This window comes from Pristiophorus japonicus, chromosome 7 (genome assembly GCF_044704955.1).
Source record: "Pristiophorus japonicus isolate sPriJap1 chromosome 7, sPriJap1.hap1, whole genome shotgun sequence".
In the NCBI taxonomy this organism is placed as follows: Eukaryota; Metazoa; Chordata; class Chondrichthyes; family Pristiophoridae; genus Pristiophorus; species Pristiophorus japonicus.
The window spans coordinates 204,871,473-204,890,802 of NC_091983.1; the positions used below are offsets into that span (position 1 = coordinate 204,871,473).

The following is a 19,330-nucleotide window of genomic DNA, read 5'->3' on the forward strand; positions in this document are numbered from 1 at the left end:
TCTGTCTATATTGTAGCAAAATAATACAAATCTTGCTTCATTGTAGCAGTACATCACAGATCAATTGAGAAGTAGCGATTAGTTGGTGCTGCGTTTTGTTAAAGGTTTGTTAGAAGAGGGAGATGAGTAGTTCGATAGTTTTGATGTCCTGGAACAGAATAGATTGGGAGCCTGGAGATTAACAGGAGGCAAAGGTATCTGTTTGTGCCTCTGGCTGGGCGTTTATGTAATAAGTGCAGGTACACACCCAAATCCGGTGGACAGTTTGCCGTATAGATATGTGTATTTGTCTGCCCCCTGAGGCTCACCTGGAAACAGGCACCCTCGCGATCATTCTCCTGTACCACCAATGACTGATGTGAATATCTTTGATTAATAAAGGAATTTTACTGACATTGACCAGATAGATAGAAAAAATTCATAAAGCGCCTTTCAAATCCTCAAGACCCCACCCCCCAAAGCACTTCACAGCCAATTAATTACTTTTCAAGTGTAGGCGTTGTTCTGTCAGCAAAAAAAGATTCACAAAAGGAAATAGATGCATTGTGTCGGCTGTGGCTCAGTGGGTAGCACACTCGTTTCAGTCAGTAGGTTGTGGGTTCGAGTCCCACTCCAGGGACTTGAGCCCATAAATCTAGGCTGTCACTCCAGTGCAGTGCTGAGGGAGTGCTGCACTGTCGAAGGTGCTGTGGATGAGATGTTAAATGTCTGCTCTCTCAGATGGACATAAAAGATCCTAAGGCATTATTTTCGAAGAAGAGCAGGTGAGTTATGTCCTGGACAATATATATCCCTCCATCAACATAACAAAAAACATATTATCTGGTCATTATCATATTGCTGTTTGTGGGAGTTTGCTGTGTGCAAATTGGCTGTCCCGTTTCCTACTTTACCACAGTGACTACACTCCAAAAGTACTTAATTGGCTGTAAAATGCTTTGAGACGTCCGGTGATCATAGAAGGTGCTATAGAAATGCAAGTCTGTCTTTCTTTCTTTCATTGGAGGGAGGAACGATTTATAAATGATATGATATAATATAAAATAAAGCCACCACATAATCTTTCGACATGACCGAGGGAGAAATCCTTTAATGAGTGAACCTTGCAGAATGTTCTAATGGGAGGTAATATAGGAATGCAAGTTTTTTTTTCTTCTTGCGAAAACTTGAAGGGCCATAGTGCACGACACATCAAGGTTTAAAAAAAATAGGAGTGAAAATGAGATAAACCAGGAAGTAGTAACTAAGTGACTGCAAGACTGAGTATTAAAAGCTCAGCGATTATAGGATGCAGGAAGAGACCGAGGGAGGTTAGAAGTTTTGTGGTTCCAGGAAGGAATGAAAAGTATGAGGCTATTTAAACAAAAACAAAGTTTGTTTATTTTTTGTGTCCTTGCTTGTTGTGAGGAAGTAGTTCATTCGTCAGTCTACCTGTTATATCTTCCGTTGGGCCACTAGATGGATAGGTAAAGGAGAGCATTTGATCTCTTCTAGCCCACCTATCCAGAAAGGTCGACAATTCTGCAGCCCACGCCCCTCCCCCATCACTGAATCCACTGTTAATTAAATGATCCGAGCATTTTTGCGTCCACTGACCTACTTGGAAGTCCATTCCATGTGTTGACCATTCCTTTTGTAAAGAAGTGCAGCCTTTGGTCACTCCCCTTCAGTCCCCATTTTACTAGTGTTGAATGCGTGCATCTTGTCCTACTGTCAGTCGAGACACACATGTAATTTGACCCTAACCCGCTGGGGGAGAAACGGGCAGGTTCGGATATGACACCCGATTTACACGCTGCCCGATTTTACTCTTCTTTAACCTCAATCGAGCAGGGCGTAAAGCGAGTGGCCAACCTGAACTCACCTATTTCTCGCTGGATGGGTTGGGTATAAATTACGCCCGCATTGTCAGGAAAGATGACCCTTTCTTTCTTACTGTGTATGTCTCAGTACGTCAAATCCGTTACTGTAAAGATTTGCGGTGAATGAACCTGATTCAATATATTCCACTTGGGACTATATTTTTTAGGGCAATTGCTACCTACCAGCAGTCTATTCCTTACCAGCTCCCTCCTGTGTTAAGCTCCTAAGAATGCTCCATAGTTCATCAGGACAGAAACTCTTCTATCCCGTGGACTATTTTTGATTTTCTTACTTTTGACTCTAACGAAATGTACTCGTGCTGCTTGAATAGCTTTGATCTCGTTCTCAGAGAACTTCCTCATCTGTGTCAGATTTTAAGAAAGAAGGACTTGCATTTACGTAGCACCTTTCACGTCCTCAGGACATTCTAAAGCACTTTACAGCCAATTGAGTACTTTAGAAGTCTAGTCACTGTTGGAAGTGTGTCAGCTAATTCGCGCACAGTAAGGTCCCACAAACAGCAATGGGATTAATGACCAGATCATCTGATTTTGAGTGTTGGTTGAGGGATAAATATTGACCAGGGCAATGGGAGAACTCCCCTACTCTTCTTCGAAATAGGGATCTTTTACATTGATCTGAGAGGGCCTTGGTTTAACGTCTCATCCCTCAGTACTGCATTCAAGTGTCAGGCTAGATTTTTGTGCTCCAGTCTCTGGAGTGGAACTTGAACCCACGACCTTGTGACTCAGAGCCGCGAGTGTTACAATGGCTGACTTTTTTTTTAAAGTCCGCATCGTATTGTACATTAAACAACTGAAGGCGGCACCGAAACCCGCTTCCTATTTAAACACCTGTCTCCCAGCACTGGACACAATATTCGAACTTACTGCAGTGTGCAGCATTGCCAGGGAGCTGTGCAGTCGGATCCCTGGTCCTGACTAAATCTGATTAGTCATTCATTTTCCTGGTTGGAGTAGTTGGCCTTTGTCTGCTTTTAAATTGATGCTGAATTCTGTGGAATACCGAGAAGAGATCTCCACAACTGAGCAGCGTTCAGGTGTGAGGGGGGTTATGAAAGTCATTGTCATCGGTTCGATATTCTTTATCTTTTTTTTTCCTCCTTTTTTTAAATTGTATTTTTTATTTCCATTCCCCCCCTCCTATTTAGATTTTCCACTGCCGTCTCCCACTGCCGTCGCATTATCTCCATCCGGCAGAGCAGCATGGCCTGGGCCGTGGACTTCTCAATGGCCACCGTCAGTGCTGCTCCGGGAGCGACCAAGAGCAGACGTGCTTCTGCAGGGTAGGTCTGGTCCTGCCACTTTCTCCCGCCCATGAGATGGGACTGCTCCGTCCTGTGGGTTGGAAAAGCAAGCATTTCTCTTTAACACTCATCGTTAATTAGTTGCACCCTGACTGTCCCATGTGGTGTCTCGATTTGTGAAATCCATGCTGAGATACTTCAGTGTTAATTCTAATATTTCTTGTCGGTGTGTGTGTAACTGTGGTTTTGGTGTAGGTATTTGTTTATCTTATTTTTTCTCCTGCCTCTCATGTTTTTAATCAATTATTTAGGAGCCCGTGAACCAATTCTCTGGCTTGGAGGCTGGGCAGTCAATCTATACCCAGGTCTCAGCTCTGGACTGTTCAATATGTGTTTCAGTGGTTGTCACTGTTTGTTGCTCTCTCCACATCTCTGTATATATGTATGTATGTCTGTGGTTGTGTCTCTAGTCTCCCTATATCCTCTGGTCTCATTTGATATTCTCTGCTTTCAGGCCCGTACTCTTTTTCTCTCTCCCTGGTCTCTATTCGCTGCTTTCACTCTAGTTGCTCTCTGGCCCCTCCCTCCCACTCTACCTCAATTCTCTGTACTCTGTCACTTTCTGTATTCTCTCTTGTGCTATGGCCTTCCCTGGTCTTTCTCTGTTCTCGTCTCTCCTCCCCTCTCTCTGCTCACTCGCTCTGTTTTCAGGTCTCTTCTCTTTCTTCCTCGTTCTGTCTGTCTGAATCTGGTTGTATTTTTCTCACTGTCAGTCTCTCTTTCTGTTTCTTTGTCTCTGTTCATGCTTTCTGTTTTGCTCTGTGTATCTATACTTGTGTGCATTTCTCTTACCCTGACTCTCCGTCTCCTATTGATTTCTCATTCTCTGTCTAACAGGATGATTAAACTAAGTTTAGGTATTTCATAGAATTATGGAATCATAATATAATACAGCACAGAAGGAGGCCATTCGGTCCATCATGCCCATGCCGGCTATTTGAAAGTGCTATCCAAATAGTCCCACTCCCCTGCTCTTTCCCCAAAGCCCTGCAAAATGTTCCACTTCAGATATTTACCCTATTCCCCTTTAAAAGTTATTGAATCTGCTTCCACCACTCTTTCAGACAGTGCGTTCTAGATCATCACAACTCTCTGCGTAATATTTTTTCCTCGTGTCGCCTCTGCTTCTTTTGTTAATGACCATAAATCTTGTGTCCTTTGGTTACCGACCCTCCTGCCGCTGGAAACAGTACCTCCTTATTTACTCTATTAAAACTGTTCACGTGTGTGGAGTAATTAATTGGCCTGCCACTTGAGCCCCATGTGACTGCAGATCACTATGTGGACACATTACACCACCATCCCTTCCTTCAACACTCCGAGGACTGTCAATCAAAGGGGAGGAAAATATGCAAATGCCCCCACACACTGACCTGACAGCTTTACTTGATGACTCGATCCAACACTGAGCCCAGACCTTCACCTGCCTTCACAAAATGGTTTCCTTTCTTCTCCTTACCAATCCATGTGCAGATGTTTTCTGTTTATAAGATTAATATTAAAAATAGAGATCCATATCTCTATCTATCGTGTGTGTGACATATATATATATAGCTCCAGAGAAGTCCTACAATTCAGCTCCGTGTCTGTGGGCTAGGGAGGTGCGAATGAATCGGACCATGTTTTTGATCACTATCTGGTGATCTTTGCTGGAAAGTACACGTGTGGATATTGTGTCACGGCAGGACTATCTTTTTCTATGACATTCTGGTGCAGTACTGGGGAAGCACTTCATTGTAGGAGGTGCCAACCACGGCATGAGATTTCAAGCCAGGCCCTGTAAGTTTGAGGTTCAGGTTACTATTATAGACTCCAGTGGTGTTTGAAGAAGCACAGGGACTTCTCCCGGTGTCCTGGCCAACATTCCTCCCTCAAACAACATCGAGACAAACTGGATAACTGGCCACTTATTTTGATGCTGCTTGTGAAATCTTGCAGTGCACAAATCGGCTCTCGCATCTGTCCACGTGACAGTGCGTATGTTGCTGATTTTTTTGGGGTGAATATCCGTTCTCTGGACGAGAGCCACAATATTGCGGCTTGGGGGCAGAGGTCAGGGAATTCCAGTGCGATCTTCTGTCAGTGTGTTCTTGTACAGCGGACTATAAAATAAAAACTGTGTTGGAAGTGTGATGCAAGCGCAGAAAACTCCAGAAATACATAGCGGGCCTGTCAGCATCTCGAATCTGAAAAGAGGCAGCTTTACATCTCTCGTAGGCCCTTCATCAGTTTATTGGTGGCATTTAGTGATCCCAGGTTAAGGCTGTCACTGTAGAATTCACAGTCATTACCCATGGCTGCGCTCGCATAGTGCACTCTGCTCCCATTACTAAATAACACTTTGCATTCTTTGTGGTTGTTTAGTGATCCCAGGTTAAGGTTGTCACTGTCGGATCCATATTACCCATTGTCAAGCTCGTGTCGTAAACTCGGCTCCTGTTACTAATCGCTCTTTCCACTCTTTGGACAGCTAACTCCAGAGGAAGAAGAGAAGAGGAGAATACGGCGAGAAAGAAACAAGCTAGCTGCCGCAAAATGTCGGAACAGACGTCGTGAGCTAACAGAGAGGCTTCAAGATGTAAGTGCAATGATATTCAAATTGAACAATATGCGTCAAGGTTCTGTAGAGTGTTGTTAAGGTCTGTGTTCTGCCTAGGGCTGCCAATCCTCCCGGATTGTCCTGGAGTCTCCAGCACACTGCAGTGAGCAATCCTGGGAGGAAAAAACCATAGGGGCATTAAAATAAATGGTGGTTTGTTTTATTTTATTTTACTTGAACACTTTTGTTAATTAGTTATAAAACATATTGGGGTGGGGGTAGGCGGGAAGGCTGCTTGACTGACGATCAAGGTTCATCCAATTGGGTCACGAAGAGTTTGGTCGTTTCCCAATTGGTGGGAAGAGGGTGCGCCGTGAGGATGAACGTGTTGGGCGACCAATGGCGGGTGTGTGGTGACGGGTGTAGTTGGAGGTGGGAGGTCATGTGATGACACTTCCTGCAATACTTTCGACCAAATTTGGCAATCCTAGTTCTGCCACTGAAATTAACATGGCACATGCAACTGTTCAATATACAAATCATCCGATGTCTGAAAGTGGAGTAATGGGCTGCAACTCCGAGTGAACCAAGACAGCTTTGCTCTTATATAATTTACAGGATGGATGGGGTATGTTATTTCTTCAAAACATTCCGTAAAGTAATCATCCAGGTAACAGCACTATGAGGCATGTGACACAGAACCACTGCATAGTCATGTCTGACAACAGCAGTACAGTTACGGGAGTACTGATCCATTTAAGAGTGTACTAATCTGGGTGTACTGATCCAGTTACGAGTGGACTAATCTGGGTGTACTGATCCAGTTACGAGTGGACTAATCTGGGTGTACTGATCCAGGTACGAGTGGACTAATCTGGGTGTACTGATCCAGGTACGAGTGGACTAATCTGGGTGTACTGATCCAGTTACGAGTATACTAATCTGGGTGTACTGATCCAGTTACGAGTGTACTAATCTGGATGTACTGATCCAGTTACAAGTGTGCTGATCCAGTTTGAACCCCAGGTGGTGTATTATTCTCTCTGTAATGTGCTCAATCTGTGCATTATCCTCTGTATAGCATATTTTATGATTTGAATATATTGGTGAGGGTCTGGTGATCATGTACTCCCTGAAGAGATTACTATGAGATCTGAATAGATATTGGCTTGGCTAGAATATCAAGCCACATAGCACTTTGCATGCCTTCCAAAGCAACATGTAGGATCTTGCAAAGGAAAACTGCTCGAAACAGGTCAGCTTCCAAAGAAAAAACTCATTGAGATACAGCTACGTGCATTGTTTAACATGAACAAGAAAAAGCTTGTCGTTTGTTGAGCAATCCTGTTCTCGCCTCTGGCCTGCACAATTTCTCTTGCCTCTCTCTCTTCTTGAGAGATCCTCGGGCTGCGTCCCACCAAAAGAATTCTCATCCCAGAATTGCTCCGACTGCATTAACTGTCGAACTTTTTAAACTCAGTAAATGCACTGTGGCAAAAATCCTGTCTAGTATTTTTGCTTGCCGATTGTTACCTTTAAATCTGGTCACAGTACACCAAGAGCTGAATTTTCCCCTCTGATCCCACACTAAATCATGGGAGGGGTGGTGGGGATAGCGGCAGAAAACTAGCTTAAATTGGGTGGCAAAGCCTTCATTCACATCCCTGCCCCCAAGCTGCTGGTCAGGCCACATTTAAACCTAGTTTTCCTGAATGCAGCTGGCCTGGTGACGACTATGTCCAGGGTATCCCAATAGTTCACAGGGAGCTTCAAATGGGTAGCCCCTTGCTTGCATATGCAAAGGTCCACCTTTCGGGCATGGGCACTGGACGACTATTTTATTGCCTATTCCAAAATGGTGGATCGCGCACACTCGGCTTGTAATGAACATGAACTTCCTGTCCCCCATATCGGAGGTTGAAAAATGGGTGGGTGCCATTGAATTTCTAGGCCCGATAGTACAGATGACTCATGGCGTGGAATTGGATGGGCTTGATAAGTGGAATGGTATTTTTCTTGTTGTATAAGGGATTGACTCATTTATTTAATGACTGGTAGTCTGGGTTATAATTTCTGATTTTGTTTCACTGCTCACGAGTAACTTCTATTAATTATTTTAAAGAATATCCCATTCTTTCAATGATTTTCTCCAGATGTGTTCCTGTGGAGCGTGTTAAACTTTGAACAATGAGGCTAATTAACAGGTTGGGACGTGTTACCTGGGGTAAAGCACGGGTTGAGATGTGTTACCTGGGATTAAGCACAGGTTGGGACGTGTTACCTGGGGTAAAGCACAGGTTGGGACGTGTTACCTGGGGTAAAGCACAGGTTGGGACGTGTTACCTGGGGTAAAGCACAGGTTGGGACGTGTTACCTGGGGTAAAGCACAGGTTGGGATGTGCTTTACCTGGGGTAAAGCACAGGTTGGGACGTGTTACCTGGGGTAAAGCACAGGTTGGGACGTGTTACCTGGGGTAAAGCACAGGTTGGGATGTGGGAACGGCAGCATAATGGTTACATTATAGGGCTAGTAATCCAGATGCCTGGGCTAATGATCCGGAGATGTGAGTTCAAATCCTACCATGGCAGGTGGGGAATTTATATTCAGTTAATTAAATACATTTGGAATTTTAAAAAGCTATGAAACTACCGGATTATTGTAAAAACCCATCTGGTTCACTAATATCCTTTTAGGGAAGGAAATCTGCTATCCTTACCCGGTCTGGCCTATATGTGACTCCTGACTCACTCTTAACTGCCCTCTGAAATGGCCTCGTAAGTGACTTAGTTTCAAGAAGGTGGCTTACCACCTCAATTAAGGATGGGCATGAATGAATAAATAATTTTTTTTAAAAACATAGGAAAATTGGAGTCCTGTGTAATATCCGTTTTCTCTGACTATTTTTTAATCCATTCTTGAGATGTTGGGCATTGTTGACAGGGTCGACAGTTAATGATTACAATCTAGTCCACTTCGGAGGGCAGTAAAGAGTCAACCATACTTTTGTGGAATCACATATAGGACAATCTAGGTAAGGACGGCAGGTTTCCTTCCCTGAAGGACATTAGGTGGGGGTTTTTTTTTTCAACAATCTGATAGCTTCATACCGATGCCAGTTTAAAAATTTTTTTTCCAGATATTTAAAAAGAAATGAATTCAAATTCTCAGTGCCGTGGTAGGATTTCAACTCGTGTTGTCTGGATTATTAGTCAGGGTTTGTGGATTATTAGTTCAGTAACATTTCCACTCTGGTGCCTAACTCTGTTTGAACATTAACCTGGCGGTTTCATCATACAACCTCTTGAGTTCAACCACCCCTGCCCCAACCCGTCCATCCTTGGTTGCCCCAACCCGTCCATCCTTGGTTGCCCCAACCCATCCATCCTTGGTTGCCCCAACCCGTCCATCCTTGGTTGCCCCAACCCATCCATCCTTGGTTGCCCCAACCCGTCCATCCTTGGTTGCCCCAACCCGTCCATCCTTGGTTGCCCCAACCCGTCCATCCTTGGTTGCCCCAACCCGTCCATCCTTGGTTGCCCCAACCCGTCCATCCTTGGTTGCCCCAACCCGTCCATCCTTGGTTGCCCCAACCCGTCCATCCTTGGTTGCCCCAACCCGTCCATCCTTGGTTGCCCCAACCCGTCCATCCTTGGTTGCCCCAACCCGTCCATCCTTGGTTGCCCCAACCCGTCCATCCTTGGTTGCCCCAACCCGTCCATCCTTGGTTGCCCCAACCCGTCCATCCTTGGTTGCCCCAACCCATCCATCCTTGGGACGCACCGACTTCACATACCGAGGCTCATCGTTGCCCTATTAAATGATTCCTGATGCTCGGTCAAACAGCCTTTTTCCCCCCAACCCCAGTATTTTTATAACTAATAAACAAAAGTGTTCAAAGAAAATGAAAAGAAAAAAGAAAGAAATTTTAAAATGTCCCTGTGCTTTCTCTGCTGGGATTTGCTCGGAGCAGTGTCGTGGAGATTGATCTTGAAGTCTTGGAGACTCCAGGCCAATCCCGGAGGATTGGCAAGCCTATACCACTGCACTACCATATCATACCCTTCTAGAGTGATTGTTTGCTAGTCTTGGGCAGGAGGAAGTAAGGGAAAGGTGAAGGGGAACTTTCAAGACCAGGGACTTTTTCTGCACTGTTCAATTTCACTTCCTGGCAGAAGGTCCGGTATTGATGGAGAAACAGAGCAGTGCCATCCCAGGGTGATGGTATGGAAGTGGGGGATTGGCTGGGAGGAAAGTACATATGATGTCAGGTGAGTCATGTCACTTGAATCGTGGTTCCAAGTGGAGTTGATGAAACATGCTGGAGGATTGGCAAGTTTCACTTGTTCAATAGCAAGAATGAGAGGAGAAAAAAACCCTTGCATTTATATTGTACTTTGAAGTTATGTAGACAATTCAGAGTGAGGCCTGCTCACCCTTGTTGAAAAATACAACCTGTGTTGATGTATTACACACTTAAATGAGTTTGAAATTAGTCTCCGTCCCAACACTTTACCTATGTGATTAAGGTGCCAGAAGGAAGGCTAGTCGGAAGGGTTTTTTTTGTAAATAAAAAAAATAAAACACTTCATATGCTTACATAGGAAATTAAACATTGATTTCTTTTCATTCTTTCAGGAAACTGAGAAACTTGAAGAGGAAAAATCCGGCCTCCAGAAAGAAATCGCTGTGCTGCAAAAGGAGAAGGAGAAGTTGGAGTTCATGCTGGTCGCTCACAAACCAATTTGCAAAATGGCGCCTGGAAATGAGGGCAGGAAGCATTCCATGTCCCCTGAGCCGCGGGCCGCTCGGACAGCGAACGGGGTGGTGGTCAAGCAGGAACCGCAGGAAGAGGCCAAGATGAGCAGCTTCAGCCTGTCCAAAACGCAGAGATCTGTCATCAAGCCGGTGACCGAGATGACCATAGCCAACAGCTACTTCCTGGAGGCCGAACCCCTCAACACGCCGGTGGTGGTCGCGTCTACACCTGCGCCCAACATCACTCCGTGCGCTGCCAGCCTAGTCTTCACGTACCCCAGCATGCCCAGCCTCGACCAAGAGTCTCCGTCAGAGTCGTGCTCCAAGGCCCACCGCAGGAGCAGCAGCAGCGGGGACCAGTCCTCGGACTCCTTGAACTCCCCCACCTTGCTAGCACTCTGAGGAACTTACCAGCAGCCTCGGGCAGTCACTTGGAGGGAGATAGCTCGGGGGCTGCCTCTTAATGGAAGTGAACTTCTTTATACTGACTGGAGCTCACAGGATTGAATTATTTCTAAACACTTCAGACTCACTGAGGGGGGTGGGGTGGGGGGAGGGGAGGGGGAGGGGAGTGGTGGGGTGGGGGGCATTCAAGTAACTCGGATGTGACAGTATCACTGTTTAGCGTAGGCTCTGTAGCTGGCACTTGATGGCCGGTTCCTCTAGGGTCTGGGCGAAACCACAGCCATAAGAGAGCCATTGCCATAGCAACGGTCATCAGCATGACATGGGAACTTACACGGTTGACTGATGCAAAGCAAAGGGAAGAAGCCTACATTTTGAACTCTGTTTTAAAACATTTTATTTCCTGATTTTTTTTTTTCTTACTTAAAAGTATTTACTACACAAGGGTATTTAGGTGACCCGTGGTGTATACATTTTGTTTTTTGGACCATGCAGTTTTAGCTATCTCCATATTTGCAATCCTTTCATTTTCAGCGAAGTGTAGAATGAGAAACGCTCTCTAACATGACATTCTTGCACTGTAAAGAACAAAATACTTTGTGATGCTTATGATATGGCTCAGTAATATAATGAACATTTCTACAATACTGGAATTGCTGTCAAACCCTGTCGGATTTCAGCATTAATGGAGCAAAAAGGACTTGTATCTCAATGTTACAATCAGATTATTATATCGCGCCCTTCCACCATCAACCTTATACCAAATGCCCTTTTGCCTTTTAGCCTTCTGACCTTAACTTTAGTATTTATAATTTTTAAAACAAATTTAAGCGAATAATGGAAATATGCTGAAAAGCTCCAAGTTGGAAGAAAAAAAATGATTGATAGGCCTGATGAAGGCCGGGCAGGGGTGGGATTCTAAGGTTTGTTTATCTACTGATAAGAGCAAGACTGGTAAATCTAGTGTTCTTTAGTATTGAAAGGAGGTGTCTTATATGTGTGTGTGTGTGTGTATATCTAAAGATATTCTACTTCAAAGTAAAGCAAGACAGTGGAAGAAATGGGCTCGGGATAAACTGATGAAGGGCTGATGTCGGGCAGGACTTCATCACATGGCGTGATCAACGCTTGGAATAATCTTTCAGTAGGGTAGTGGAGGCAAAAACACTTTTGACCCATTCAGCGGTCAGTTAGATGAGGTAACTGGATGGTGCAAGTATTTATTTCTGGAATGGATGGATGTGCTGAAAGAGATTGAGCGGCCTCCCACTTCTGTATTGATCTTTAAGAAAATTGCATAATAACTAACCGTGCCTCCACACACCAGACACAGAAGAGGAAAGAATTGACTTCAATTAAAAAGATTAGACTTTAGTATATCAGGCTCCGATTTTAGAAATGTTTGGATTGCTCACTCGCTGTCGGGCATGTGACAACTTTAGCTGACTGTAAATTCCTAGTCTGGAACATTGACATTATTTTTTTTCTCCCAAGGCTGGAAAATGTTTTTTTTAAAAAAAACACCGTGTTATATTTTCTTTCTTTTGGTTGAACTACAAAGGAGATGTCCCAGTATATTTCCTCCGACCGCTAATACGAGGGAAAAGTCGATGCAAAATAGGGAGTGCCCGCTTTTACAACGGTACGATTGTTTTTCCTCCCATTGGTGGGAGGTATGGATGCAGTAAATACAACAAACCTATTCCATTAGAAGGGAGGGAGGTAGGAAGGGAGACCCCTGGCCTTCTCGCCCTCCCCAGGTTCTTGACTAGCACCACACAGTGCCATGGGAGGAGCCTGCAGACACCAGCGACAACCAAAACTCACACTTTCCAGCCTTTTATTTAAAGTCCTCTTAAAATTATATTTATAGCTTTTGTTATTTCCTTAATTAAAAAAAACCTGATCATAGTAGAAAATTGTTTACAGTTAGAGCAGGTCTCCAATGAATTGTTAATTTTGACAAAAAGTGCTACACTGATTTTATATTGTACTAAGTTGACTTCCCGTGGTGGTGCTCCCATGAGCTAGAGAATAGTGTTATATGTTTGAGATGTTTAAGAGACAGCAAATAAGTGGACAGTGGGGCAGTGTTTTCCATTCAGCCCATATTTCCCAGGAACCAAACAAAAATAAAACATTTCCACTATGAACTTGACTTATTGGTCAGCCAATCAGAATAAACAGGCAGTGATTGGGTCAGCGGGCAGTGGTGATTTGTTTTCTGATTGGTCTACCAGTTATGGAGGTGGAAGAGGAAATGACCAGCTGCTGAAAGTGAGACACATGCTACATCCAAGACGTTTAATATTGTTTTGATTTTCCAGTTGAGGTAGAACCGACCCATGTGCTCTAACAAACCTCCAGTTTGTGGGGGTTCCTGTTCAAGGTATCGCACCCTGTCCTAATGCTCCTTGTTTCCAAGCAACAGGTCGCAGTTCCACTTATTAATGGTGCACTCTTGATCTCAGTTGCTCCTAATCAGCACATGTTGTTTTCCATATTTGGAAACAATCACAAGTTTATATTACGCCAGGCAAACTTGCACCTACAGGGCCACTTTCTGACTTTGTGCTTCCAGCAGGCAAGACCTCCCAGTCGGACAGCAAAGTCAGAAATGAACCCTCTTGGATAGGCTTCTTTGATGTTCTCAACTTTACCTTGGTATTTACAATAAAACCAGTTCCGAGGAAATTGGGCAAGTGCTGAGCAGCTTCCTATGTTAGGTTTGCCATTACAGTTGTTGAGATACTAGGGTGAAGGGCCATAGCCCATAGTGCAGGACACCACTAAGGCTGACAGGAGCAAGATGGAAGGGGAAATCAGGAAATTAGTAGTTAGGTGGCGTCGAGTTTGGACTTTAACAAACAATTGATTCTGGGAGGGAGGGGAAGACTGAAAAGGTGAGGAGTTCCACATTCAGAGATTCTGAGAGAGAATTATCTGAGAGTTAGAGATGGTGCAATAAGTTTTGATTTCAACATAATGACTATGCAAGGCAGAGGAGGAAGTGCGTGTAGTGGTGGCAGATTTGCAACTTAGGAGGAACCAGAAGAAAGTTCAGAGGAGCAAGGACCACAGTAGCTTCGTAGTAAAATAGAAAGGGAAATGAGAAGTTATGACCGGGAGGGAGATATTCCTATCTGATCCTACAACGTGTCTGGGGGCATTGGATGTTGGCAGGGTTTGCAACCTTTTGAAGTTGAGTCATTTGATAATACATTGGAGGAAGTTTTTCCCAATGGCTCATTGAGTTTCTCCTGTGAGCACTTGAACCCTACTTGGGCCCTGTGTCTACACTAAGCCTGCTGTTCCCAGCTGAGGCAGCGGTAAGGGCAATGCAATGTATTGTATTGTATTATAGAGCAGAATGGACCGAATGACCGGTATTCACTCTGGATCGAATCTTGTGTCCTCGCTTGACCATCATAACTTTTTTTTTCTCTCCCCTTGTCCACTCTCTTCCCACCTACATCCGTGACTCTTCCGATGCCCTCTGCCACTTTAACAGTTTCCTGGTCCTAACTGCCTCCTGTTCACTATGGATGTCCAATCCCTCTACACTTCCATCCCTCACCAGTTCAGCCTGAGGGCACTCCGCTTCCTTGAACTGAGGCCCAACCAGTCCCCATCCACTACCACCCTTCGCCTAGCTGAACTAGATCTCACGTTGAACAATTTCTCCTTCAATTCCACTCACTTCCTCCAAATTAAGGGTGTTGCTATGGGAACCTGCATGGGTCCTAGCAATGCCTACCTTTTCGTACGATTATGTGGAACATTCTTTTTTCCAGTCCTACTCGGTACCCCTCCCTCACCTCTTCTTTCGGTATATTGATGACTGTATCGGTGCGTTTCATGCTTTTGCCCTGAACTAGAACATTTAATTCACTTTGCATCCAATTTTCCACCCTTCCCTCACTTTGACATGGTCCATCTCTGACTCTTCCTTTCCCTTTCTCGACCTCTCTGTCCCTATTTCTGGGATAGACTATTGACAAACATTCACTAAGCCCACTGACTCCACAGCTACCTGGACTACACTTCCCCCCACCCCCCCACCCCGCATCCTGTAAGGACTCCATTCCATTACGCCAGTTTCTCCGTCTCCGTCGCATCTGTTCTAATGACCCCACCTTCCATACTAGTGCTTCCGATATGTCTGTCTTGTTCCTCAACTGAGGATTCCCCTCTACGGTGGTTAACATGACCCTCGACTGTGTCTGTTCTATTTCCCGTACTTCTGCTCTTACTCCTTCCCCTCCCTCCCAGAACCATGACAGGGTTCCCCTTGTCCTCACCTTTCACCCCACCAGCTTCCATGTTCAACGGATCATCTTCCACCATTTCTGCCACCTCCAGCGTGATCACACCACCAATCACATCTTCCTCTCCCCTCCCCTTTCAGCATTCTGAAGGGATTGCTCCCTCCGCAACACTCCTCAATCACCACCAGCACCCCCTCCCCTTCTCTCGGCACCTTCCCGTGCAAGTGCAGGAGATGCAACACCTGCCCCTTTACCTTCTCCCTTCCCACTGTCCAGGGCCCCAAACACTCCTTCAGGTGAAACAGTGATTTACTTGTACTTCTCTCAATTTAGTATACTGTATTCGCTGCTCACGATGTGGTCTCTGTATTGGGGAGACCAAGTGTAGATTGTGTGACCGCTTTGCAAGTGTGACCCCGAACTTCCGGTCACCTGTCACTTTAATTCTCCACTCCCACTCTAACCTCTTCGTCCTCGGCCTCCTACACTGTTCCAATGAAGCTCAACGCAAGCTCGAGGAACAGCACCTCATCTTTCGTTTAGGCATTTTACAGCCTTCTGGACTCAACATCAAGTTCAACAATTTCAGACCATAACCTCTGCCTCTATTTTTATCCTATTTTCTGTGTTTTTCTCCTTTCCCATGGCTGTTGATGATTCTGCCATCTCCACTTACACCCTATCTAAACTCAGCTTTTGTTTATTAACTTGCCCCATTACCATCTTCTTTTGCCTTGCACCATCTTTGTCTCTTAATCTCTTCTGCCTTCTACCCTATCACAGACCTTCCCTTTTGTTCTTCCCCGGCCCCGACACTTGCTTAATAACCTGTTACATCTCTAACTTTTTCCAGTTCTGACTGAGAGTCAACCTGAAAAGTTAACTCTTGATTCTCTCTCCACAGATGCTGCCTGACCTGCTGAGTATTTCCAGCATTTTCTGTTTTTATTTCCGATTCCAGCATCTGCATTATTTTGCTTTTGTATAACTAGGCTCTTACTTGTTGCATTTCCGGTTTGATCTGAGACACCAAGCTATGTGTCTTGTTGTATGTGCAGAGCAGGTAGGGCTTTTGTAGAGAAGTGAAGTGAATTAAATTTACACGATGAAGAAAGAAACGCATGGGGAAGAAAAGATAGAAGGGCCTCCATTATTTCTGGTCGATTTAAGGGAAGCATTTGTCAACATCTTAATATTTTTAAAAATGCATCTTTTAGGTGTATGGCTGATCAGAATAGCTGCAAATCTACAGGTGTCAGGCAGTGTTGACAACCGGAATTAAGTCACTACTTTGTATGTTTGTAAAAGATTACAAAGAAATTGGCCCACCAATTACTGTTAGGATGACCAAGTCCCCATGAGTCTCAGTATTTCCATATCATACATGCAGAATAATGAGACCTTGAAGTTCCTCGGAAAGTGGTACAGATTTACTACGATTTGTGCAGCGTGCCTAACCCAGAGTGACACAGAGTAGAGATAAAAAATTAATAGTGAAGGATGGAAACTGAGAAAGAAAAGATGCTGGAGATACACACTAGGCCACTTAGCATTCAAGTGACAAAGATAGGGCAGTCAGCTCATCTCAAACTTTAATTATATCATCAGCACTTAGACTGAAACTCTGCACATGAGCAAAGTGGTGTGGAGTCAGCAGGGTAACTTGGTTCTGCCAGTACTAAGATTCATTACCACAGTTAATTTAGTATCTGCAGTATAAAGGGGCTGTGAGGGACATTGCAGGCACTGTGACTGTGTTCGGGGATCAAAACCCAAGACGTCTCAGGAATGTTGTGGGGACCATGGCTGTGCCAAAGGGGGTGGAAAACATTGGAAGGTCTTGGATCCCAACTATTATTAGAATTATTTCAAAGATATTTTGGTGGACAGGCATTTGAATTAAATATGGATTTTGAGGGAATGTTTGCCTCCTCATTTGTATAGTATGGGGCAGTCTTGTGTTTTATTCTAGCACTTGGCAAACAGCAAGTGCCCATAATACAGGACACCATGAAGGCTGAAAAGAAAGCGGAGAGAAGGTGAGGCAAGTCAAATACAGGTTAAATGATGCCAAGTTTGGATTTTAAAAGGTGACTGATTGATTGGAAGAGTGAGGGAGATGAGGAGCTCCACAGGTTTGGATCTTGAACCTGAATGTTAAAAGTAGGAGAATGCCTAGAGTACACAGTGAGGGTGCAGGACGAGGATGTGGTTTAGTGCAGAGCTCAGCTACTCCAACAGGACTAGATCTCATCAGAATATGTTGGGGGTGAATATTGCAACAGCAGAAACGAAAGGGGCCATAATTGGGCCCAACGTCAAGTGATAAATGTCCTCGGTGTGTTCTATCAGTGCTGTACAGGAAGGACTGTATATCAATAAGCACCATAAGGCAATGGGATGAATGCAACAAAAGCATTATTGAGATCTGCAATATATCTCACCGGGACCGTGATAAGGAATTGTAAATCTGTAAGATTAACTGTTCTGTTTTTTTTTAAAAGAAAATATATGAGAAGCATTGTTTTAAAAAAAAAAAGTCAGTCAGGTCTACTTTTGCTATTCAAAATTGTATGTGTCAGTATTTATTAAACAACAAATTGATATTTTACATTATTGTCTTCTGAATTCATGCCCTGCCAAAACATCTTGTGACGCACATTGCACATGCCCTTCAATATGCTGCAGGAAGTGGCTTTATGCTGCAGTTTTGGTTTTACACACAGTCATATAAATAGATTGCATTAGAGCTGGGATTAAAATATTGACGGGAGGGAAGTGTTCACCTGTTAAAGATCTTATTATTTCTGAAGTATAATGGATTGAGTCAAACAAAAACAAAGAGTTGTTTGATGAAAGGCAATGTAATTAGAAGTGATTTTAAACACATCCTGCAGTCTTTTTCTGAAAGTTCACTCTGATTGACTCATAATCTTAGAATATTGTTACACAGGAAAGCTTCGCTTCATATTGGGCAGTCCCTCGGAGTCGAGGATGACTTGCTTACACACTATGAGTTCTAAGGTGACTGATGAGACCAATGCAGGATCTACAAACTCTGTCACAGGTGGGGCAGACGGTGGTTGGAGGGACGGGTGGGTGGGGTACTTGATTTGTCATATGCTCCCTCCGCTCTTTGTGCTTGGCTTCCGTGTGCTCCCGCCGAAGAGACTCGAATCCCTGGGCCAGGGATTCCCAAGAGTTGGTGGGAATGTTAAATTTTTTTCAAAGGAGGCTTTGAGGGTGTCCTTGATGTGTTTTCCCTGCCCTCCTGGGGCTTGCTTGCCGTGACGGAACTTGGAGTAGAGTGCTTGTTTCGGGAGTCTAGTATCGGGTATGTGGACAATGTGGCCCGTCCATCGGAGCCGATCGAGCGTGGTCAATGCCTCGATGCTGGGGATGTTGGCCTGAGAGAGAACGCTGACATTGGTGCGCCTATCCTGCCAATGGATTTGCAGGATTTTGCGGGGGCAGCGTTGGTGGTACTTCTCCAGTGCTTTGAGGTGCCTACTGTACATAGTCCATGTCTCTGAAGCATATAGGAAGGTGGGTATCACCAGTGCTCTGTAGACCAGGAGCTTGGTGCCGGGTTGGAGATCCTGGTCCCAGCAATTTTTTTCAGTGGAATGGGTGCACTTCATCTGCATAACACAAAAAAAATGATTATCCTTTTGCCTTGCTTTCTCATGGTCAATGTCTAACTCTGCGATGGCTCCAGGCCTTGGGGAGAGGAAACCAAAATCATCACGTAAGAAAGATAACAGTGGGTCTCCGTTGAAATAATACACAAGTGCACTGAATATTCACATTCATTTCCATATTGGCCCTTCATTATTCACTATTATTAATACTTCTTATCACCATGCCCACCCTCTGGTGAAAACTCTTTTCACATGTGAACCTAATCTAACTCCTTAACAGGGTGCTTCCTCAGTGTTGTGAGGTTTGTGATTGGGACTATACCGGTGGAATCGTCGAAGGCTGAGTTGGCCCTCATCTCGGTGAAGCTGATGTCCTCCCGTGTATTATCGCGAGCATGCCCAATGCTTAAAGGGCCAAGCTCGGAAGCCTCATCATTATCCGGCACGGACACGATTGGCCAAAATGGTCTCCTTCCTTGCTGCAAATTTCTATGATTTTATATTCTGGCAATGGAGGGGGCTGGATTGACA

General features: G+C 44.6%; 1 protein-coding gene across 3 annotated transcripts in view; it reads left to right on the forward strand.

The window, feature by feature from the left end:
- Positions 1-17,769, forward strand: part of fosl2 (FOS like 2, AP-1 transcription factor subunit) — a 37,713-nt gene extending 19,944 nt beyond the window's left edge. For 2 of the 3 annotated variants that reach the window (XM_070885728.1, XM_070885730.1), the window contains exons 3-5: positions 3,035-3,169; positions 5,661-5,768; positions 10,366-17,769. In XM_070885728.1, the coding sequence (XP_070741829.1) occupies positions 3,035-3,169; positions 5,661-5,768; positions 10,366-10,887 (765 nt within the window). In that variant the 3' untranslated portion in view covers positions 10,888-17,769. The remainder of the gene's footprint in view (positions 1-3,034; positions 3,170-5,660; positions 5,769-10,365) is intronic. The other variant, XM_070885729.1, reaches the window with a different exon arrangement.
- Positions 17,770-19,330: the final 1,561 nt, after the last annotated feature.